General features: G+C 35.9%; 1 protein-coding gene across 9 annotated transcripts in view; it reads right to left on the reverse strand.

Annotated features, from left to right (window-relative positions):
* STXBP5L (syntaxin binding protein 5L) overlaps nt 1-18,869 on the reverse strand; it is a 419,013-nt gene that overhangs the window by 99,904 nt on the left and 300,240 nt on the right. For 7 of the 9 annotated variants that reach the window (XM_072613876.1, XM_072613875.1, XM_072613874.1 and 4 more), the window contains one exon: nt 17,287-17,438. In XM_072613876.1, the coding sequence (XP_072469977.1) occupies nt 17,287-17,438 (152 nt within the window). Of the gene's footprint in view, nt 1-15,272; nt 15,345-17,286; nt 17,439-18,869 lie in introns of all 9 variants that reach the window. The other 2 variants (XM_072613883.1, XM_072613882.1) reach the window with 1 other exon arrangement.

Below are 18,869 nucleotides of genomic sequence, written 5' to 3' on the forward strand. Positions count from 1 at the left end.
TGATTTTTATAACAAACCCTTCACTATCAAAGGCAGTGGAATTATCACATTAGAACTGTAACATCACAATCCTTGATTTGCTGAATTAGAAAGTGGAAACAACACTGAAGAAAACTAAGATCAAAAAAGGAGCTGAATTGGTCCACGAGCCAACAAAATGTCAAGGGTGATAAAGGGCGGATTCTGAAACGATCTGAGAGATGGTCTTCTAGGGTCATTACAGATGACTCTTCTTTATGTACTCACTGTGAAGACAAACTGGTCTTTTTCCTCATACATGACAGTCTCCCTTCTTGGAGGCTTTGCACTGGCCATTCCTGTGGTTAGAGGTTACTTCCTCACCTTTGCCTCCGAGAATCCCTAGCTTCTTTTAAAACTCAGCTAAAATGATACTTTCTGCATAAGGTTTTTCCTTATCACCTTGCTATTAATGCCTCCCTACCAAAATTATTTCTTCTTCACTCACACATACATGCATGCATGTATGTATATATCCACATGTTGTCTCTTTTGATAGAAAATAGATAGTAGGGAAAGGGGAAAGCAAGGATAACAAGTTAAAAAACCTAGGTGGCTAGAAGGATGAAGGTGTAGTTAAGATCAAAAGAGATTTTTGGGGGGAGGAGGTAGGGAAGATAATGAATTTCAATTTGGACATCGAGAGTTTCAGCAGAACATACAGTGGTGAACTTCCAACAGGCAGCTAGCACTGTAGGTCTGAAATTCAGAAGTTAAAGATAAGTGCTGCTTATATGGACCTGGGAGTCATCTACACACACATTATACTTGAACTCGTTAGATTTGAAAAATTCACTGAGTGACTATAGCAGGGTATAGGACAGAGTCTTGAAAGACACTACTACTTAGGGAGTGGTAGGTGGATGATGAATCAACAAAAAAAGTGGCACAGGAGTAGTCAGATAGGTAGAAGAACTAGGAGAAACTCTTGCTAGGTAAATGAAGGGAGGAAAGAGTATTTAGGAGGAGGAGGTACTCAACAGGATGAAAAGATACAGAGAAGTCAAGGATGGGAGCTAAGAAAAAGGTCATTCAGTGGTTGCTAAGTCTGGAGAGGGCAGTTTCAGAACTGTGGTGATATCAGAAGTCTGTTTACATAGGGCTGAGAAGAGAGTAAATGTGGAGGTAGTGGTGGCAGCAAGACATCTCTTTCTAACATCCTGACCCTGAAAAGGAGAAAAGATATAGGGCATTTGGCTGAAGGAATGTAACGTCCTGATTAAGCAAAGTTTTTACTAGACGATGAAGAAGAGCTGAGCATGTTTGTGAGCACCAAGGAAGGGGACACTAGAAAAGGAGACACTGAAGATGAAAGAAAAAGGGAGGAAAAGAGAACAAGCTACTGATGGTGAGACCAAGGGCACAAGCAGAAGGTTCAGCTACTAGACTGGCTCAGATGATAAAAGAAGAGATTGTGGGAACATAGGCACACTAATACACTGTTGGGAGAGCTGTGAATTTGTCCAGCCATTCTAGAAAACAATTTGAAACTATGCCCCAGCTATACCAATAGCAGACCCATACCCCAAAGAGATAAAAGAAAGAAGTCATTCCCCATAAATGGTCAAAGGATATGAACAGGCAGTTTTCAGAGGAAGAAATTAAAGCTATCTATAGTTATATGAAAAAATGCTCTAAATCACTATTGGTTAGAGAGATGCAAATCAAAACAACTCTGAGGTATTATACCACACCTATCAAACTGGCTAACATGACAAAACAGGAAGATGATAAATGTTGGAGAAGATGTGGGAGGCTTGGAACACTAATTCATTGTTGGTGGAGCTATGAGCTGATCCAACCATTCTGGAGAGAAATTTGGAACTATGCCCAAAGGGCTACAAAAATGTGCATACCCTTTGACTCAGCAATATCACTTCCAGGGTTGTAACCCAAAGACATCATAAAAATGGGAAAAGGTCCTAATGTACAAAAATATTTATAGCAGCTCTTTTTGTGGTGGCCAAGAACTGGAAATTGAGAGAATGCCCATCAATTGGGGAATAGCTAAACAAGTTGTGGTATATGAATGTAATGGGAAACTATTGTGCCATAAGAAATGATGAACAGTCAGACTTCAGAAAAACCTGTAAAGACTTATATGAACTGATGCTGAGTAAAATGAGCAGAACCAGAAGACCATAATATACAGTAACAGCCACAGTGTGAGGACTGTTTCTGATAGACTAAGCAATACAAGGACCTAAAACATTCTCAAAGGACTCGAGGCAAAATGCCATCCACATTCAGAAAATGAAGCAGACTATTTTCTCTTGTGTTATGTTTTGTTTTGTTTTTTTCTCATGGTTTCTTCCATTTGGTTTAATTCTTCTAAGCAACATGACTAACGTGAAACTGTTTAATAAGAATGTATGCATAGAATCCATAAATACTGCAAGTCATCTCGGGGAGGGAGGGAAGAAGAAGGGAGAGAAAATTTAAGACTTACAGACGTGATTGTTAAAAACTGAAAACAAATAAATTAAATTTAAAAAAAAAAGAAAGGAAAGGATCCAATATGTTCAAAAATATGTAGAGCAGCAAAACACTGGAAACAAAGCAGGTGACCTCTTCTTGGGAAACAGGTAAGCAAATTATGGTATGTGAACTGTAACAGAAATGTTTTACCAGTTTTGCGGATTTATCTTGCATTCTGCTAATTTGCTGAAAGTATTAATTACCTCAATTGCTCTTTTTTCATTAGCTATCAAGGATTTTCAAATGAAACCAATATAATACCTCCAAATAGGGATAATTCGCCTCTTCTTTGCCAGTGCTTATTCCTTTGATTTTTCTTTCTTATATTATCACTATAGCTAGCATATAGCTACATAGTAATGGTGACAGTGGGGATGCTTTTTTGTCCTTGAACTGATTAAAAAAAAACTTTTCATTTCATTCCATTATAAATAATAGTTGCTCTTAAGTCATTCAAGCACTTTGGAGCACATTAAGAAAAGCTTCTTCTAATTCAGTACTTTTTAGTGCTTTTTGTTTATGCAAAATGAATTTTGCTCAAGGCTTTTCAGTATCCATTTATAAGTTCACGTTTTTGTTGTTATTCAGAATAAGAAGCACAATTAGTTCCACTGTACTTGGCCCTGGCCAGACCACACTGGAAATATTAGGTATCACATTTCAAGAAGGATATTGAAAAGCTGACACATATCCAACTTCAGACAATCCTTCATATTCCATCTAGACATGAAGACATTAGGGCCCACCCAATGTGGGGATCTCACCATCTGCTACAGAGTTGTACCCCTCCCCTCCTTTTCCCCATGAAAAATAACTTATGAACCAGGACTTTTAAAGAACATTCCCCAGTCCCTTCTCATTTTCATCCCAAGGGAATTAATTGACTCACCTTTTGGAATTCACTCTGGGGTAAGATGTCTTGATGGGTGAGTAAATAAAAACTCACCTCAACCCATCATATCTAGTCAGCACCAAGCTATGTTTCAATCCGCATCCAGATATCAAGGTACTGGGCCCTACCCAGTATGGACATTTTAAGATCTGCCTTGCTTCTGAACTTATGTTCAATTTCCCTACCCTGTTGGCACATTCCACCTCTTGTTCTGGTACCAGTAATTAGATCAGTACTATTATTATGAATAATGACTAGTCAAATTCTAAAAAAGAAAAAAAAGCTGTCTACATTCATTGCCTCCACGTGTATTGCTCTTACTTCTCAGTCACTCGCATTCTAACTTCCTACCACATCAAAGAACTGAAATTGTGTTCTACAAACTCATTAAGAAACCTTTTTTAAAAAACAGATTCTTGTTGATATCATTCCTCCTTCTTTATTTCCGAAAAGCTACCCTTTATGATAATGAATTTTTTAAAAGAAAGGGAAAAAAAGTTCAGCAAAATTAACCAATGTATCAAAAGTCTGACATTATGTATAAATGTGCAGTGTGTTCCATACCCACTGACCCTTCTCCAAAAGAGCTGGGGGTGGTGTCTTCTCATACATCTTCTTTGTGGCCAAAATTGGTTTAATAATTTTGTTAACATTCCATTTAAACTGTCTTGTTTTTATTATTCTTTCTATTATTATTTGTTTCCATTATTGCTGTCATGTATGTGTTTTTCTGGCTCTGCTTTTTTTCACTTTGCATCACTTATAAATTTTTTCATGTTTATCTATATTCATCATATCCATCATTTCTGATAGTATTGTAATATTTTATTGCCTTCATGTACCACACGGAATTGGGAAGATCTGAGTTCAAGTCTTGCCTCCAATATTTACTGCCTGTATGACCCTTGGCAAATCATTGAACCTCTCTAAGCCTCGGTTTTCTTATTTATAAAACAAGGGTAGTAATAATGCCAACCTCACAGGGTTGCTGAGGATCAAATGAAATGATCTATAGTAACCTATGTAAAAGCACTTTTCAAACCTCAACAAGCAGTCAGTGCTTCCACAGATATTTTTGGTATATATGGGGTATTTCTTTTGGTCATTGGCCTTAAAGAATATGCCAGTAGTGGAATCTCTTGAGCAAAGAACAGGGACGTTTAGTCACTTACTTACATAATTCCAAATTGCTAGATAGAATGGTTATACCAGTTCACAGCGTCACCAACAATGCATTACTGTGCCTGTCTATTCACAACCCCTCCATCTTTGCCAATATGCTGTATATGCGGTGAAATCTGAGGATTATTTTGATTTGCACTCTTCTTATTAGTGATTTGTGACACCATTTCATGTGGTTGTTAATAGCTTACAATTCTTATTTTGAGACTTCTTTGTTCATATCTTATTAACACCTGTCTACTGGGGAATAACTTTTGGTATTCTAGCTGTCTATATATCTGGCTATCAGACCCTTATTTAATATGTTTAAGATATGGATCTTTCCCTCATTTAGACAGTTCCCTTCCAATTCTAGATAAATTAATTTTGTTTGTGGAAAAGCTTTTCACTTTTCACATAACTGAAAGTCTCTCTTTTATCTTTTGTATTTACCTCTATTATTTGTTTGGTTAAGAATTCCCTCCTTTCCCATAGCTGTGAATCATATTTGATCTTTTTTAATTTTTCATGAGATAATCTTAAATATTCAGATCTTCTATGTGTTTTGAATTTATTATGGTATGTGGAATAAGGTGTTGGTCTAAATCTAATTTCTCCTTTCTAGTTTTCTCAGCAGTACTTCTAAAATAAGGAGTTTTTTCCCCTATGCTATTTAGGTTTCAGGGTTTATCAAACACTAGGTAATTGAGCTGAAATATTTCTTTTCTTCATTGTCTAACTGGTTTCACTGACCCACTTTTCTATTTTATAACTAGTACCAAATGTTTTTTGATAATTCTCATTTTATCAGGCCTTCATTTTTTCCATTACTGTCCCTGGAACTCAAGATCTTTTGTTTTTCCAAGCAAATTTTGCATTATTTTATGGTATATTTCTTTTGTATTATTTGGTAGTTTAACTGATACAGCACGAAATGTGTAAGTCAACGATTGTTGCACTTTGTTTTTTGTTGGCTGATTTGGCCCATCTACTATCAATGAATGCTTTTTCAGTTATTTATGTTGTCCTTTATTTCTTTAAGGGTTTTATAATTGAATCTATGTAAGTAGTGACTATGCTTTGATCGATTGCCAAATGTTTTATGCACTTTAGAGTTATTTTGAATGAGATCCTGAATTTTGTCATTACACTTTAGAAATGTTGGGATTTTTCTTTTTTGGGGGGAGAAGTATTTTGTAGTCTGAAAGTTAATGAAGCTATTAATTGTGCCACTTATTTTGTTTTCTTCTCCCAAGGATTTTCTAAGTAAATCATCCTATCATCTACAAATTCAGGTTTGTCTTCTCTTTGACAATATGCCTTCAATTTCTATCTCTCGTCTTATTGTCACTGCTAGTATTTTTGGAACTAAATCAAATAGTTCATTCAAATAATTCATTTCCCATCTGACTGCACTCCTTTGTACTTCATCATGATGCTACCAGGAACTTGACCATCTTGCAAGATCCCAGCAGCCTTGGTGAGCACACTCCTCAGTACCTCTGCCTCTGGGACCTCTCTGATTAGACAGCAGAATGGGGAGCTACTTCCCAAATGTCCCTTTAAGAAAGGACCACAGGTCAGCTATCTCTTAGTTTCCCTCCCAGCTGTTTTACTTTGTTAGGTGCCACCTCTTTTTCCTTACCAGTTTTTAGCTTCGTTTTGTGTGTTGTCTTACCCCATTAGATTGTGAGCTCCTTAAGGACAGGAACTTTCTTTTTTTTGTATTTCTAACCAGTGCTTAGCATAGCGCCTGACACATGGCAGGTGCTTAATAAAAGCTTGTTGACTGACTGAATGAAATAATAATGCAGAAAGGGAGCAACGACCTTGTTTAACTCCTATATTTATTGGGAAATCTAGTTTTACCCAATTGCACATAATGCTAGCTTTTGTTTTTGGATAGATATTTTTAACACATTAAAAATTATCCCTCTGGAACTGCATTTTGAGGAGGTTTTTAAGAGTATAAATGAATTTTACTTTTTCAAAAGTTTTTTCTTCATCTATTGACATAATAATGTATGTTTTTATTTCAATATGGTTTTGTTAATTGTTTTCCCCATGCTGAACTATGATTGTTTTCCTGAATAAACCCAACATGATCATAACCAATCATCTTTCTACAGTGGTTTTGCCAGGATTTTATTTAAAATTTTTGAAATGTTATTAATAATACTGCCTATATTTCTTTTTCTTTGTCTTATTTTTCCTGTTTCAGTTATTAGGACTATGCTTGTCTAAAAAAAAGAAATTGCTGGAGATTTTGTCTTAATTTTTGAAAATAAGTTGTATAGTATAAGCACTAATTTTTCTTTTAATTTTTAATGCAATTTTCTCTAAATACATATAGATCAAGAATACTTTGATGGGCAAAAGAGGTAAATCATTTCTAGTTAGTTCAACTTCTTTTTATGAGACTGAATTAAGAACTCTATTTGCTGCTCCATTAGTTCAGATATTTTATATTTTTTAAATTTACTCTTTCACTTTCTTTAAGTTCTTAGTTTTGTTAGAATAAAATTGCATAGAGTCTAATAATTATTTCTTATTTCTTTTAGATTTGTATGATTTATTTTCTCACATTGTTTTGTAATTTGATTTCCACCTTTTAAATTGTGCTATCTAGACATCAATTTTTTTCTTTAAAGAAAAAGCTTTATTTATCAGTTCTAGAGCATTTTTGGCTTCTACTTATTTCTCACTTAATTTTCAAGATTTCCTCTTTCATGTTTATTTTGGGTTTACTTGTTGATTCAATTTTTCAAACACATTAAATTTATGAATCATCTTTTTTCCATTTTTGGTTAATGTTTTCATATAGGAATAGTTCTTTCCCCCCATGACTGATTTAGGTGCATTTCACCTCGATTCTGATTCCTTCACATAATTTTAATTGTTTATGGATTTGTATTTTGGCATGTGTATTATTTAGGATTTAATTATTAAGCCTCCATTTAAGTCTGTGTATTTTTTTGGGTTCCCTGAAATGATTTTTTTCTATTTCGCTGTGATTTATAAATTATATTTCTTATTTTCACTTTTTGCATTTTTTTATAATTTTATATGCTTTAATAAAAATGTATTTCTGTAAAAGTGCCATGTGTGCTTAAAAATTGGTATATTATTTAGTGGTCCCATTCAGAGGATGCCACAAATCTTCTAGCTCTTAATTCTATAATAATTTGTTCAATTCTATATTATTGTGTTAAAAAAATCTAATCTGTATGATTAACGTATCCTGTTATTCTTTGTCTTTTTCATAATTCAGTCAATTTTTCCTTTATGAATTTAGATGTTTTGATATATAAGTTTAATACTGATATTGGTATTATCTATGGTTTCTCTAAGCATAATATAATTTCTTTATCTGTTTATGTAGTGAACTTCAATTTTTGCCTTATCTGATGGCATGATTTTACTGATTTAGTTGCAAAGCAAATTTTGTTTCAGACTCATTTGGATTCTACCTATATCTTTGCTTTTTAGATGTTTTTTTAAACCAACAGATTGTGGAGTTTTGGTTTTTTATCCATAGTTCCACTCTCTTTTTATTGGATTGTATGAACTACTGACCCCTAAAGTTATGACACTTAGGCTTATATTTTCCTTCATTTGTTCCTAGTAGTGTCTTCTTTTAAAGGATAGTTTTCTTCCCCTCCCCCCTTTTTTACATTAATGCCTTATCTTTACAATCAGTTTTGCTGATTTTGATGCAACCTTATTCCCACAAGTTCTAGTCCCTACTACCAGCACCGTCACCACCGCCATTCTTCCATTTTCCAACACTTTTCCTGATTTAGAGGCTTTACCTAAATTATTTAATTTTTAATATTATTTTTCTTTTCTTCTTAGTTATTTTACTCTCCCCATTTTCTCTTTTATATCTAACTCTCAGTAAAGTTACTGGTTCAAAATCCTTCCTATTCTTTACCTCACTAACTTGTTAGCTTGCTTTATGTATACCTTTATCAAAGAAGGATTGTTTTATCTTGTTCTTTTCATTAATTCTCTTTCCTTCTTGTTTACTGTGAACTTTCATTCTCTGGATTCATGGCCTGTATCTTCATTCTTTCTTTAAACTGCCCTATGTCACCAACCGTATGTTCCAATTCTATCCACTGCCTTCCCCATGGCCACATGACCTCCTCTCTAGGGTCATGTCTTCCCATCCTTCTGAGCGCCAGTCATTCCTAGAGGCTCTGATTTTCCTCCTCCTGTTTATAGAGGCACAACATTCTCTCAGAGGAAGTGATTTTCTTGTGTATTATTAATCTTCTTTTCACCAAGTTTAACCCCTCGCTTGTGACATCTCCCATTGTCCTAGAAGAAGCCCGTCTTCTTGCTGAAAGACTGAGTTATCATCCCTTTGCTGTCTACACATGGCCTTAAAAGGTTCCTAACATCTCCTCTCTGCTCCTCACCTCCCTTCAACCCATTAATGTACTATTCTCTTCTCCAATGTGAGTAGGCTATGGGGTTTGGCCCATGGTGCTTTGGCTCTGTTCCTTTAACCTCATTTTCCTATGTCTTTAAGTTCTGATTTCCTCTTAATCACCATGTATAATTAAAAAGAACCTCTTGATGATTCCTAACATGTCATTCTTTCTCTTTTTAAAAAGAATCTCTAAAATGGGGCAATTTATTTCATTACTTATTCTTTCCTTGGTAGAACTTCTTTTCTTTTCTTGTGTTTCTGTTGTTGGGAGTGTCCACAAGTCATGCTCATACCTTACCACACACCCCATTCTAGGTATGCTCCAAATGCTTTGGTATCACTAAAATCCATTTTTTCCCCATTGGCTCAGGCTTGTACAGTATATCATCATGGGCTGCATCTCACGCTCACTTCTTTGCTTTGAAGAACATATTATTGCATTCCCTTCTGTGATCTATAATGAGGATGGAATAGTCTTCTATTGTTTGGATTTCTTTTCCTCACTACTTGGTGGTATTTAAACAATCTGCTGTTTGCCAATGGAATTATCATGTCTGACCACCGTTCGCTGGGAGCTTAAAGAAGTGGGCTCTTCCTCTTGGAGCTGTTCTGCTGATTCTTTTGACTGGTACGTTGTTTGTCTTTTTAGAAGTTTTAGGGGTTTTTTTGTATTATTTTCTGCAGTATAACACCAATTTTTTTATTTCTCATCTGCTTCTCGGAGATCTATTATCTTTAATTGTCTCTATGAACCTTGTCTTCAAGGTCAAGTGCTTTCTTTGTAGAAATGTAAAAGTAATTGTCAACTGAGTAAATCAATCATTTATAGCAAATGATAAGATGCAATGCCTTGAAATGTTTATCGCGTCAAATCTCATGTTGATTGATCCTATATAGCCCCAGCATTTCAACAGGTTTGTTCAGATTGAATGAAGGTCTAGGGTTCTGGAGACTATAGAAACAATTACATCAGTTTGGGCCTGAGATATCTGAATGCCTGGCAGCAGAGGAAAGGGCATTCTAGTTAACCCCCTGAGAAGTAATCACTTGGTAGGGAAAGAAAATATCTCCTCTTCCTCCAACCACTTAAACCTTGGTCCCCTGGGGAGGACCTGGGAACTGGGGAAGGTCAAAGGACTGGAACTTTTCAGTGATGTCCTACCTGTATCCTAGAGCAGCAGGTGCTGGAAGCAGTTTATGTACAGGAAACAAGGACAGACTATTTACAAATTTAAGGTTTCACAAAGAGTCTTACTGTAAAGCTACATTATATTACCTAAGAGGGACATTTGAGAACTCCAAAAAAAAAGACTTCTAGGAGATAAGAGCTGTACCTTTGAAAATGGGGTCTCTAAGCTTGAGCCCACTTTGCCCTGACTAGATGGACTGGGGCAGAAGGAGGCTGCACACTTTTGGAGGTGGTGGTGGCTTGTATTAATTGTACTGTCATAGCAAATACTCATTTCTAAAAGCTGTTTGAACTAAGTGATATCAACTACTAATGGTGAGGGGAAGCACGCTAGTGGATTGCCGGTGCTATAGAATTAGAATAATCCCCCCAAATCCTTTAGGGCTACCCCCCAGAACTCTGAGAGAATACAGCAGCCAAACTTTGGGGATCTGAAATCAGTGTGAGTGTAAATTAGGTCAGTCACACCATAGTATGTGATACATAGAGATCATGTGTTCTAATGTTTTTGTCTTGCCTTTTTTCCTGCCATTTCCCTTCACTTCAGTATTTTTTCTAAACCTACAGTTCATTATTTTGTGTCGTTGGAGAGATTAGTCACTATGGATTCATGTTTTTCTAATCTGCTAATTATTTCTGTTGGGAATGCTCAGGCTTCTCATCTTTCTTCCTTTTGGAATTTTTTCTTATTGTTTTCATTTCTCTCTTGAAACCATTCTGTAGTATCTTCTTGTTTTACGATCTTTGAAGATTCAATAGGGTTCTGCATTTCAACAGATATTGGTTCAATTTCCTTTCTCTTGCAATATTTATTAGAAGAGCTTTGCAATCACTTTGGGGATTTATTACTCATTCTTCCTCTCATATAATTGATTTATCTTGTTATATTCTAGTTCCTTCATTAAATATTTTCCCTCTGAAAGCTTCGGTGTTTCAGCTCTTTTTTTTCTTTAATATCCCCACATCACATACTTTCTGACTTCTCCCACTTCTCAGTAGCACGTCTTTGAGATTGAACTGTTAGCCTGCCTCAACCTCCTCCCACATCGGGAAATTTCATTTTCCCTAGCCTCTGACCCTGTTATGATAGCTTCTTAGGGGACAGAATGGCCTCAGGAAGGTTTCAATGCCTTCTCCTTCAGGCCTAGGGTAGCCATCCCATTGATCTCCTGCCTTTACTTTTTCCTTGGCTCTCATTTTTCTGCAACAGATAAGAAGAATCTTCTTCTGTTCCTTCTTGCAGATTTGAGGGAGGGATATGTGGATGTTCTGGAAACATTTTCTTAAGCTTTGGAGTCTCTAACCTAGGGGTTTTTCTGTGTAGAAGGCAGCCTATTTCTTTCTCAATTCTCTTCCAGCTTGAATGTGTGGGCAGAATCAATGACTTCTGTTTGTTGATACAAGGGGAAGGATGAGCAGGGGTAGAGGAACGCCAGTAAAGTCTTTGGGGCAGGACAGGAAGCCTTGTGTGCATCCCAGACATAAGCCACTGGGGTCAGGCTGTTCAGTTTGTGTGTTTCTGCCAGAACATGGAGAGTTATGGGGAAGAGGTGATAAGTAAGTACATTAAGTAACAAATGGTTCACACTTCTATAACACTCAAGCTTCCAAAGCACTTTCTGAATAACATTTTTGATAAGGTAGGTTTGTTTGTAGGATGAATTAGGGCTAAGATTCTGTATAGGCCAAATTATAACAGCAAGAGTTTTTGTTTAGTCCATTTTTGCTGCTAACAGATATGTAAGGGGAATACAAGACCCTTGTACCCTTCTACTCTTTATCTTTTGTGCTTGCTCAGATTCATTTGTATGCCAATTCTGTGAGGATCCTGGATGTGAAGTAGACCCTGCGTCCTCAGTTTCTGCACAGGTCCCGTGTGGTTTCTTTGGCAAAGAACAAAGAAATGATATTTGGAGGACACATGATATCTCCAAGAGACAAATGGGAGTTGCCCGGAATTTCAAATCCCAAGTCAGATAGTTATCTGGGCAATGGATTTCAATATAGCACCAGGAAAAAAAGGCTGAAAGCAAAGAGACAATCTTAACTCAAGGACACTTTGTCTGACTTTTGATAAGCCGGGTATAGTGGCTCATAGCCACACCAGGATGACTAAGAAATAGTCTATTTATGGGGAAGAGGCTTTGTATTCACTTCCCCTTAGTAGACTAGAAACTTAATGACCAGCAGATGGTCCTAAACAAATGAATCTCTGAGGCTGATAGCAGAGGGAAGCTCACTGACCACAAAGTGAGCAGTGACTCAGCAAAGACAATGTATATCCAGTAGAGATGCTATGCCCAGCACAGAAACAAGATACCTAGTACAGATACACTAGTCAGATGCACAGGCTCAACAACGTATCCTGACAGCATCACCAGAAGGTGAAGGTGGGTAAGCTGCTGCTTTAGAGGTGTGCTTCTCTTCTGAGTGTGTGCTCTAGCCACATATATTCCCTATGCCGGTGCTTCAGGTTTCTAGGAAGAATCTTCTACTTTTTTCCTGCTACTTTTAGTGAATGCCTCACGACTTAAAACTCAAGTCTCCAACCATTTTCCCTCCCATTTCTCAATAGCATGGGCCCATACGAGGGTCTTCTAGAAAAGGGAAGTTCACCATCTCCTAGTTTATTAATGGTGGTGACTTCAATCCCAGCACTGATTTTCAGGCCTAAAGTAGCCACATTCTTGCCTTCCTTGCCTTTACAGGCAATGGCTGTTTTGCAGTTTTTATCTACAGCATCTCTCAGATGCAGCTTCTCCTCCTCTCTACTGATACAGCTGCTGTCACCTTAGTTCAAGGCCCTATTACCTCTCACTTGGACTATGCCATGGCCTTCTGGTCACCTTTTTGTTATTCCTGCTCTAGAGAAAAGGGACAGACTCTTCCTCGTCAGGCGAGTGCCTACACAGCTACCACATTCAAGACACCATTTCTTTCAGTAGTTCCTCTTTACACAACAGGACAGACTAGACCTAACCAATGGCAATAAAATATAGGTTTTATATAGTTGTTGTACTACGTAAATGTATTAATGTAGGTCTGGGCCCCCTGGCCCCAAAACCTGGCATTAGGATTTGTAAAAACAATAACATTCATTACATTTGATTGATAATCTAATGTTTTATTTGATGTTTCTTATTGATGGCATAAGGAGTTCCCAAATGTTGAAGATTCTCCAAGAACTACAAATAGCTTAATTCAATTCAGGCCTTTGGTATGCATATGATTTTCTATTACTGTATATCATTTTTTAAACTTTAATTCTTATAGTTCAAGGTACTGAATGGTAATATTGGCTTAAGAGATATGTGGAAATACATTTTTAAATTAACCAACCAACAATCATTTAATAATACCTACTATGTATCAGGCACTGTGGTACACACTAGGGACACAAAGACAAAAAAATTAAATAATTTCAGCTCTCAAGGAGTTTTTATTTGATGAGGACAGAGATGCAACATATGTGTTTATGTATATATTACATATACATATATACATATGTATCTGTATACACACACAAAATACAAAAATAAATGCTAAGTATCTAAATATATGACCTTTATGAAGGGAGGATAATGATAGGGGTGAGGGAAGGACTAGAAAAGACATTGTAAGGAAGTTATGCTTCAGCTAAGTCTTGAAAAGGGTGAAGAGATTCTATGAGGTGAGTATGAAGAAGAAATGAACTATAGTTAAGGGGGATAATCTGCACAAAATCATGGAACTCAGTGATGGGTTGCTATGTGTAATGAATGGAAAGAAGACCAGTTTGATAGGATTTAAGGCAGAAATGGGAGTAAAGTGTAATGAGGCTGGAGTGATAGGTTAGGAGTAGTTTCTAAAGGACTTCAAAAACTTCCATAATTTAGATTTTATCACTGAGGAAACAGCCATGGAAGTTTAATGAGAAGAATAACATGGTCAGACCTTGGAAAATCACATTAAAAGCTGTATGGAGGATGAATTAGAATGACTTGAGTCAGGATAATTAACTGAGAGATGATACAATCAAGAGAACTAAAGTGGTGATAAACTGGAAGGTCATTGCAATAGTCTGAGTGACAAGTAGTGAGGTCCTCCACTCAGGTGGAAGCTGTGTCAGTAGAGAGAAGAGGTTAGATTTGAGAGATGCTGTAGAGGTAGAAATGATAAGATTTGTCAAATGTTAGGTAAGGAATTGAGGATAAAGCTTAGGTTATGAATGATTAGGAAGCTTGAAGAATGGACGTGTTCTCATCCGAAAGAGGAATGTTCATTAAAGGGGTAGATTTTGGGGAAACGATCATGAGTCTGTTTTGGATCTGTTAAGTTTGAGATCTCTTCTGGACATTCAGTCTGAAATGTCCAAAAGGTATATATATATATATACACACACACACACACACACACACACACACACACACATATATATATATACACATCTGTAAGTCATCTGCATATGATAATTAAAAACTCATGGGTGCTAAATAGTCAGCAACACAAATTAAAAGGATCAATTTCATTTAAAAAATTGATTCCTTTAGATTCAAAGAATTTCAGAGCTGGAAGGTACGTTCGAGATCATCTACTCTGATTCTTGTACTTAAAAGGTGAGAGGTTTAGAAAGGATAAATGACTTTCCCAAAATTACACAGCTAATTAGTGCCCAAGCAAATATCCTCGGTTTTCTTATTCTCAGCCAATGGCTTCTCCATTATTCTTCACTGTTGTGTTACCACTTTTATAGCTCAAGGTCAGCTACTGTTATTGCTGACATAACTGGCCTATTATTTGTAGGGGCTCTCCCTCTTAAAACAAAAGATATTGACACAGCACTAGTGGAATAAGAATGGTACAAATTATATGTTTCAGAACAAACACTGAAATAATGGATAAGAATCACCAGGCACATAACATTAATGTTCTTAAAGTAGTTGTGGAATAACTTTATTATCAAAATGAGCATTTTACACTTCCATAAGGAAACAAAAAATACGCAAGCACGCTGAATGTGTTTAAAGAAACACATTACTAAGCACAGATGTACAGTTTTAACTGGAGCACAATATGAGCGTTATGAAAGTGGTTTGCCTAACCTTCATAGAACTTACTCTGATAGGAAGTACGGATCCGTTTCGTTAAATCTGGATAAAAGTTAGACAGGCCACGCATGCAAAAGTTGTCTTTGGAACATGCCAGAACACCAGCATCAGCAGCAGGCAGAGAAAAGAGAGAGAAACAATCTAAAGTGGAAATTAGGTGATGTCATAACCAGCATCTACAACAGCCAAGGTGAAGACACTGCAGCAAGTTTGATAATCAGGTCAGAGGAGAGATATTTAGGAAAGTAAATTAATTTAAAAATCAAGAGGCGATGGATGGTAGGAAAGCAGTTGAAATATTGCTTAGCTGAATAATTTTGATGCAGAAAAGAATCAAAGCCCTTTAGTATACATTTCTGCATGGTACATTGTTTAGATTATAACCTATGTGTAAAAAAAAAACAAACAAAACCTTTTCCTGATGTAAAAGTGACTGAGTTAATCTTTACAGAAGTTAAAATAAAAATCTTGGAGATTTCAATTTTTATTAATTTTTTAAAAGACTATATTCTCCGTAAGTGGGCTGCTTAATAGGATTTTTATTATTTCTTCCAAAATTGTCTCCAAAGTTATAGCTCTAGTCGGTATTTTATAACTGCAAAGAAAGATTTATTATTACCAAAAGGTTTTATTCTAATCACAAAGGTTAATTCTTAAATCCTCAAACGTTAAAATTTAATTAAATTATCATTACTTATCTTCGGAACAGTTATATTTTATTTAATACGATCTAAGGTCTAAGCTCTGTGGGTAAAGGTGGTAGTTTTTCAGGTCATTGCTCAGTTCAATATGGTCGGTTAATCTGATACTTCAGACAACTCTATGGGACCTTCAGGAGTCCTAGTGGAATTCATGGATTCTCCAGTCCCCTGAATTTTTGACTTTACTTTTTTAAAAAATTACTTTGTAAATGACCATCAAATTTTCAGAAAGTCAGCTGTCTGCTTTTTTAATATGATGATGACTTTTGCAAGTTCATGATACTGAAGGCAAGGACTCTCTTCTCTTCTTCTGAAAGATAAAGGCAGGGCTTGAATGTGTCTCTGCAGTTGTTCAGAATCTTTTGTGTTACCTCAAAACTAAAGTAGAAAACTGACTCCACAATAGTCTGATGGTCCCCACTGCTCCAATGTAAATTAATACGACAAGGGACATGGAAAACTCAAAGAGATTTTTGTAGGGATTAAAAAGGACCTAAATCTATTCTATGAAGAATGTTGGGGAAGGTTTACAAGGAGGAGAATTTAGAAATGTTTGGATTCTTTTCTCTTTCAAGAGAATTATGTTCTTTGATAGCACTTCCAGATGTTACTGTGTCACATGCACCATGGTAAAATAATTCACACATCCAACAGTAGTGCTGTTTTTAAGACAGCAACCTGAATAGGCTGATGTTGGAACAAGGGCTCCAATAGTCAGCTGGATTTTTACAGAAAGCAAGGTAGAAATTGTTTTAAAATATAAAAATGCAACACTCATCAATTTGTTGCTTCACCAACAGGATACATTGGGCTACATTCCATTTGCCAGCTTTTCAGAACTTTTGCCTTTAAAAACTGTCAGTTTGCAGAAAATTCCTGTCATTTGGCAAAATATATTTACAACTTCTAACTGTGTTCATGCAATGGATGAAAGTTGAAAAATTCAGTCAAACGTGGATCATTTTTAATAATTTAGAAGTTTAACATTGTGTGGCTTCAGTGTTAACAACTTCAATCCTAATTAAACACTAAGGTTTTTGACAAGAAATTCAACCAATTTATTTGACCTAAAACACATTTTATAGCACATCCATGGTCTCAATTATTTCTCGAGGACTAAATGATAGAAGGTATTTACTGACCTCAATATAATACTGAAATGTAAAACCTTCTCTAAGACAGTGATTTTCCCTAATTTTAGTTAATGATATTAAATAAATTATATTGGCTGATAAATTGTCATGCAATTCAAAAGCATAAAGGACAAGAAAGGAAAAAAAATAAGTGAATCAAAGCCACAACCATTATGTCTCCTCTCCTACCTGCAATGAACTGCTTGTTCTTTCGAGGAGACCTTGGCTGTCTTTGGTATGGATCACTTGATCTGTAGAGGTCAATGGTTCCCATGCTTAGCAACACTGTCTTCTGCATAAAATCCACAATAGCTAATCCATTGCAGTTCCCAAATGCAACACTGAAAAGAAAAGAAACATTTGGCTCTAATGTGTTGTAGGTGACAATAAAAAAAAATGAAAATATTACATAGGACTATTTTATAATCTAACTAAAAAAGGTAAAATTAAAAGACTATCTAAACACAACTACAAGGTGAATCCTCTTTTTTTAATCATTAAAAGGAAAGTGGGTTGTTGAAAAAATCCAGTAAGTCTGGATTTTATATGGGCAGGGAGGAAGAGTAAGGTGATCTTTCCATTTGTCTATAAGTATCATAAAATTTAATTGGTCTTAGGTATTGCACACTAGCCTGTTGGGATTTAACTGTTCTGATTATCCACTTCAAAACTGGAGTGTGGGCTACAGTTACATACGAGTCACAATTCTGTCTTTTACACCAATGCCCAAATGGTTTTGCCCATAATCGTTCAAGTAGGTGGTGTTTCAATTAATGTCAGAAAGGTCTCTTGTCTTCAACAGATATTGATTCTTTATGGCAATATTGATTAGATATGCCTTTTATTCAATATAAAACCCCAATGCTTATTTGCTAGCTGAGCATCATTCAAATTTTCCCTCAGAGACCATATATAGCATTTCTGAATGAAAAGTACAAAATCACATTAGAAATATTTATGGTTTTGATACTGAATAAAAAGTCAGAGACACAACAAGCGAAACCATTACTCATTTACACTAAATGCTTGACTTGATTCCCTTGTCTGCTCCTCATGTGAGTTCAGTTTTATTAAAGGGTGTAGCCTTTATGTCCCCTGACAGGTGGTAGCACAAAGCTCAGCTTGGCAAATATTTTGGTTCCCTATTAAATATATTACAACCAATCTATTTTCTAGCTTTCCTTTCTATCTATGTTTAACATGCTTTGTTTAAGACTGCTAATAAACCTGTGATTTTGGGGGAAAAAAATCTCAACTCTTTCTTAATCAAGTATTCCCTGTAGTTGGTTGAATTGGGGCTTTCTCATTCTGTGTAGGCAACTTAATTTACTATCCTATATATTTTTCCCATTACTCAAGTCTGATGCCCCATAGATTTGAACTTTATAAAATTTGTAGATGTTGGTAAAATTTAATGTTAAGAGCCAAAAGAGAAATTCCTATAACTCCTCTAAAAATTTGCCTTCAGACATTTTCTCTAGAAAAAAAATATTCCCACCATTCTATTCCCATTGTGCTTCTACATAGTGCTGTATATCTTTATAAATAAGTGAATAAATGGTTTCATATGCACATATATACAGATCAACAAGAAAACAGTAACATTGTAGCAGCATGACATAAAGGATAGTCAACTTTAGAGTCAGGGAAGGTTGAATTTAAGCCCCACATCTTACATATCCTGGCTACGTGACCCTGGGTAAGTCATTTGGTTTTTCAATGCCATACCTAACACTCTATGACTATAAATGGCAGAGCAGGTGTAGGCCTTG

Source organism: Notamacropus eugenii, chromosome 5 (genome assembly GCF_028372415.1).
Source record: "Notamacropus eugenii isolate mMacEug1 chromosome 5, mMacEug1.pri_v2, whole genome shotgun sequence".
Classification (NCBI taxonomy): domain Eukaryota; kingdom Metazoa; phylum Chordata; class Mammalia; order Diprotodontia; family Macropodidae; genus Notamacropus; species Notamacropus eugenii.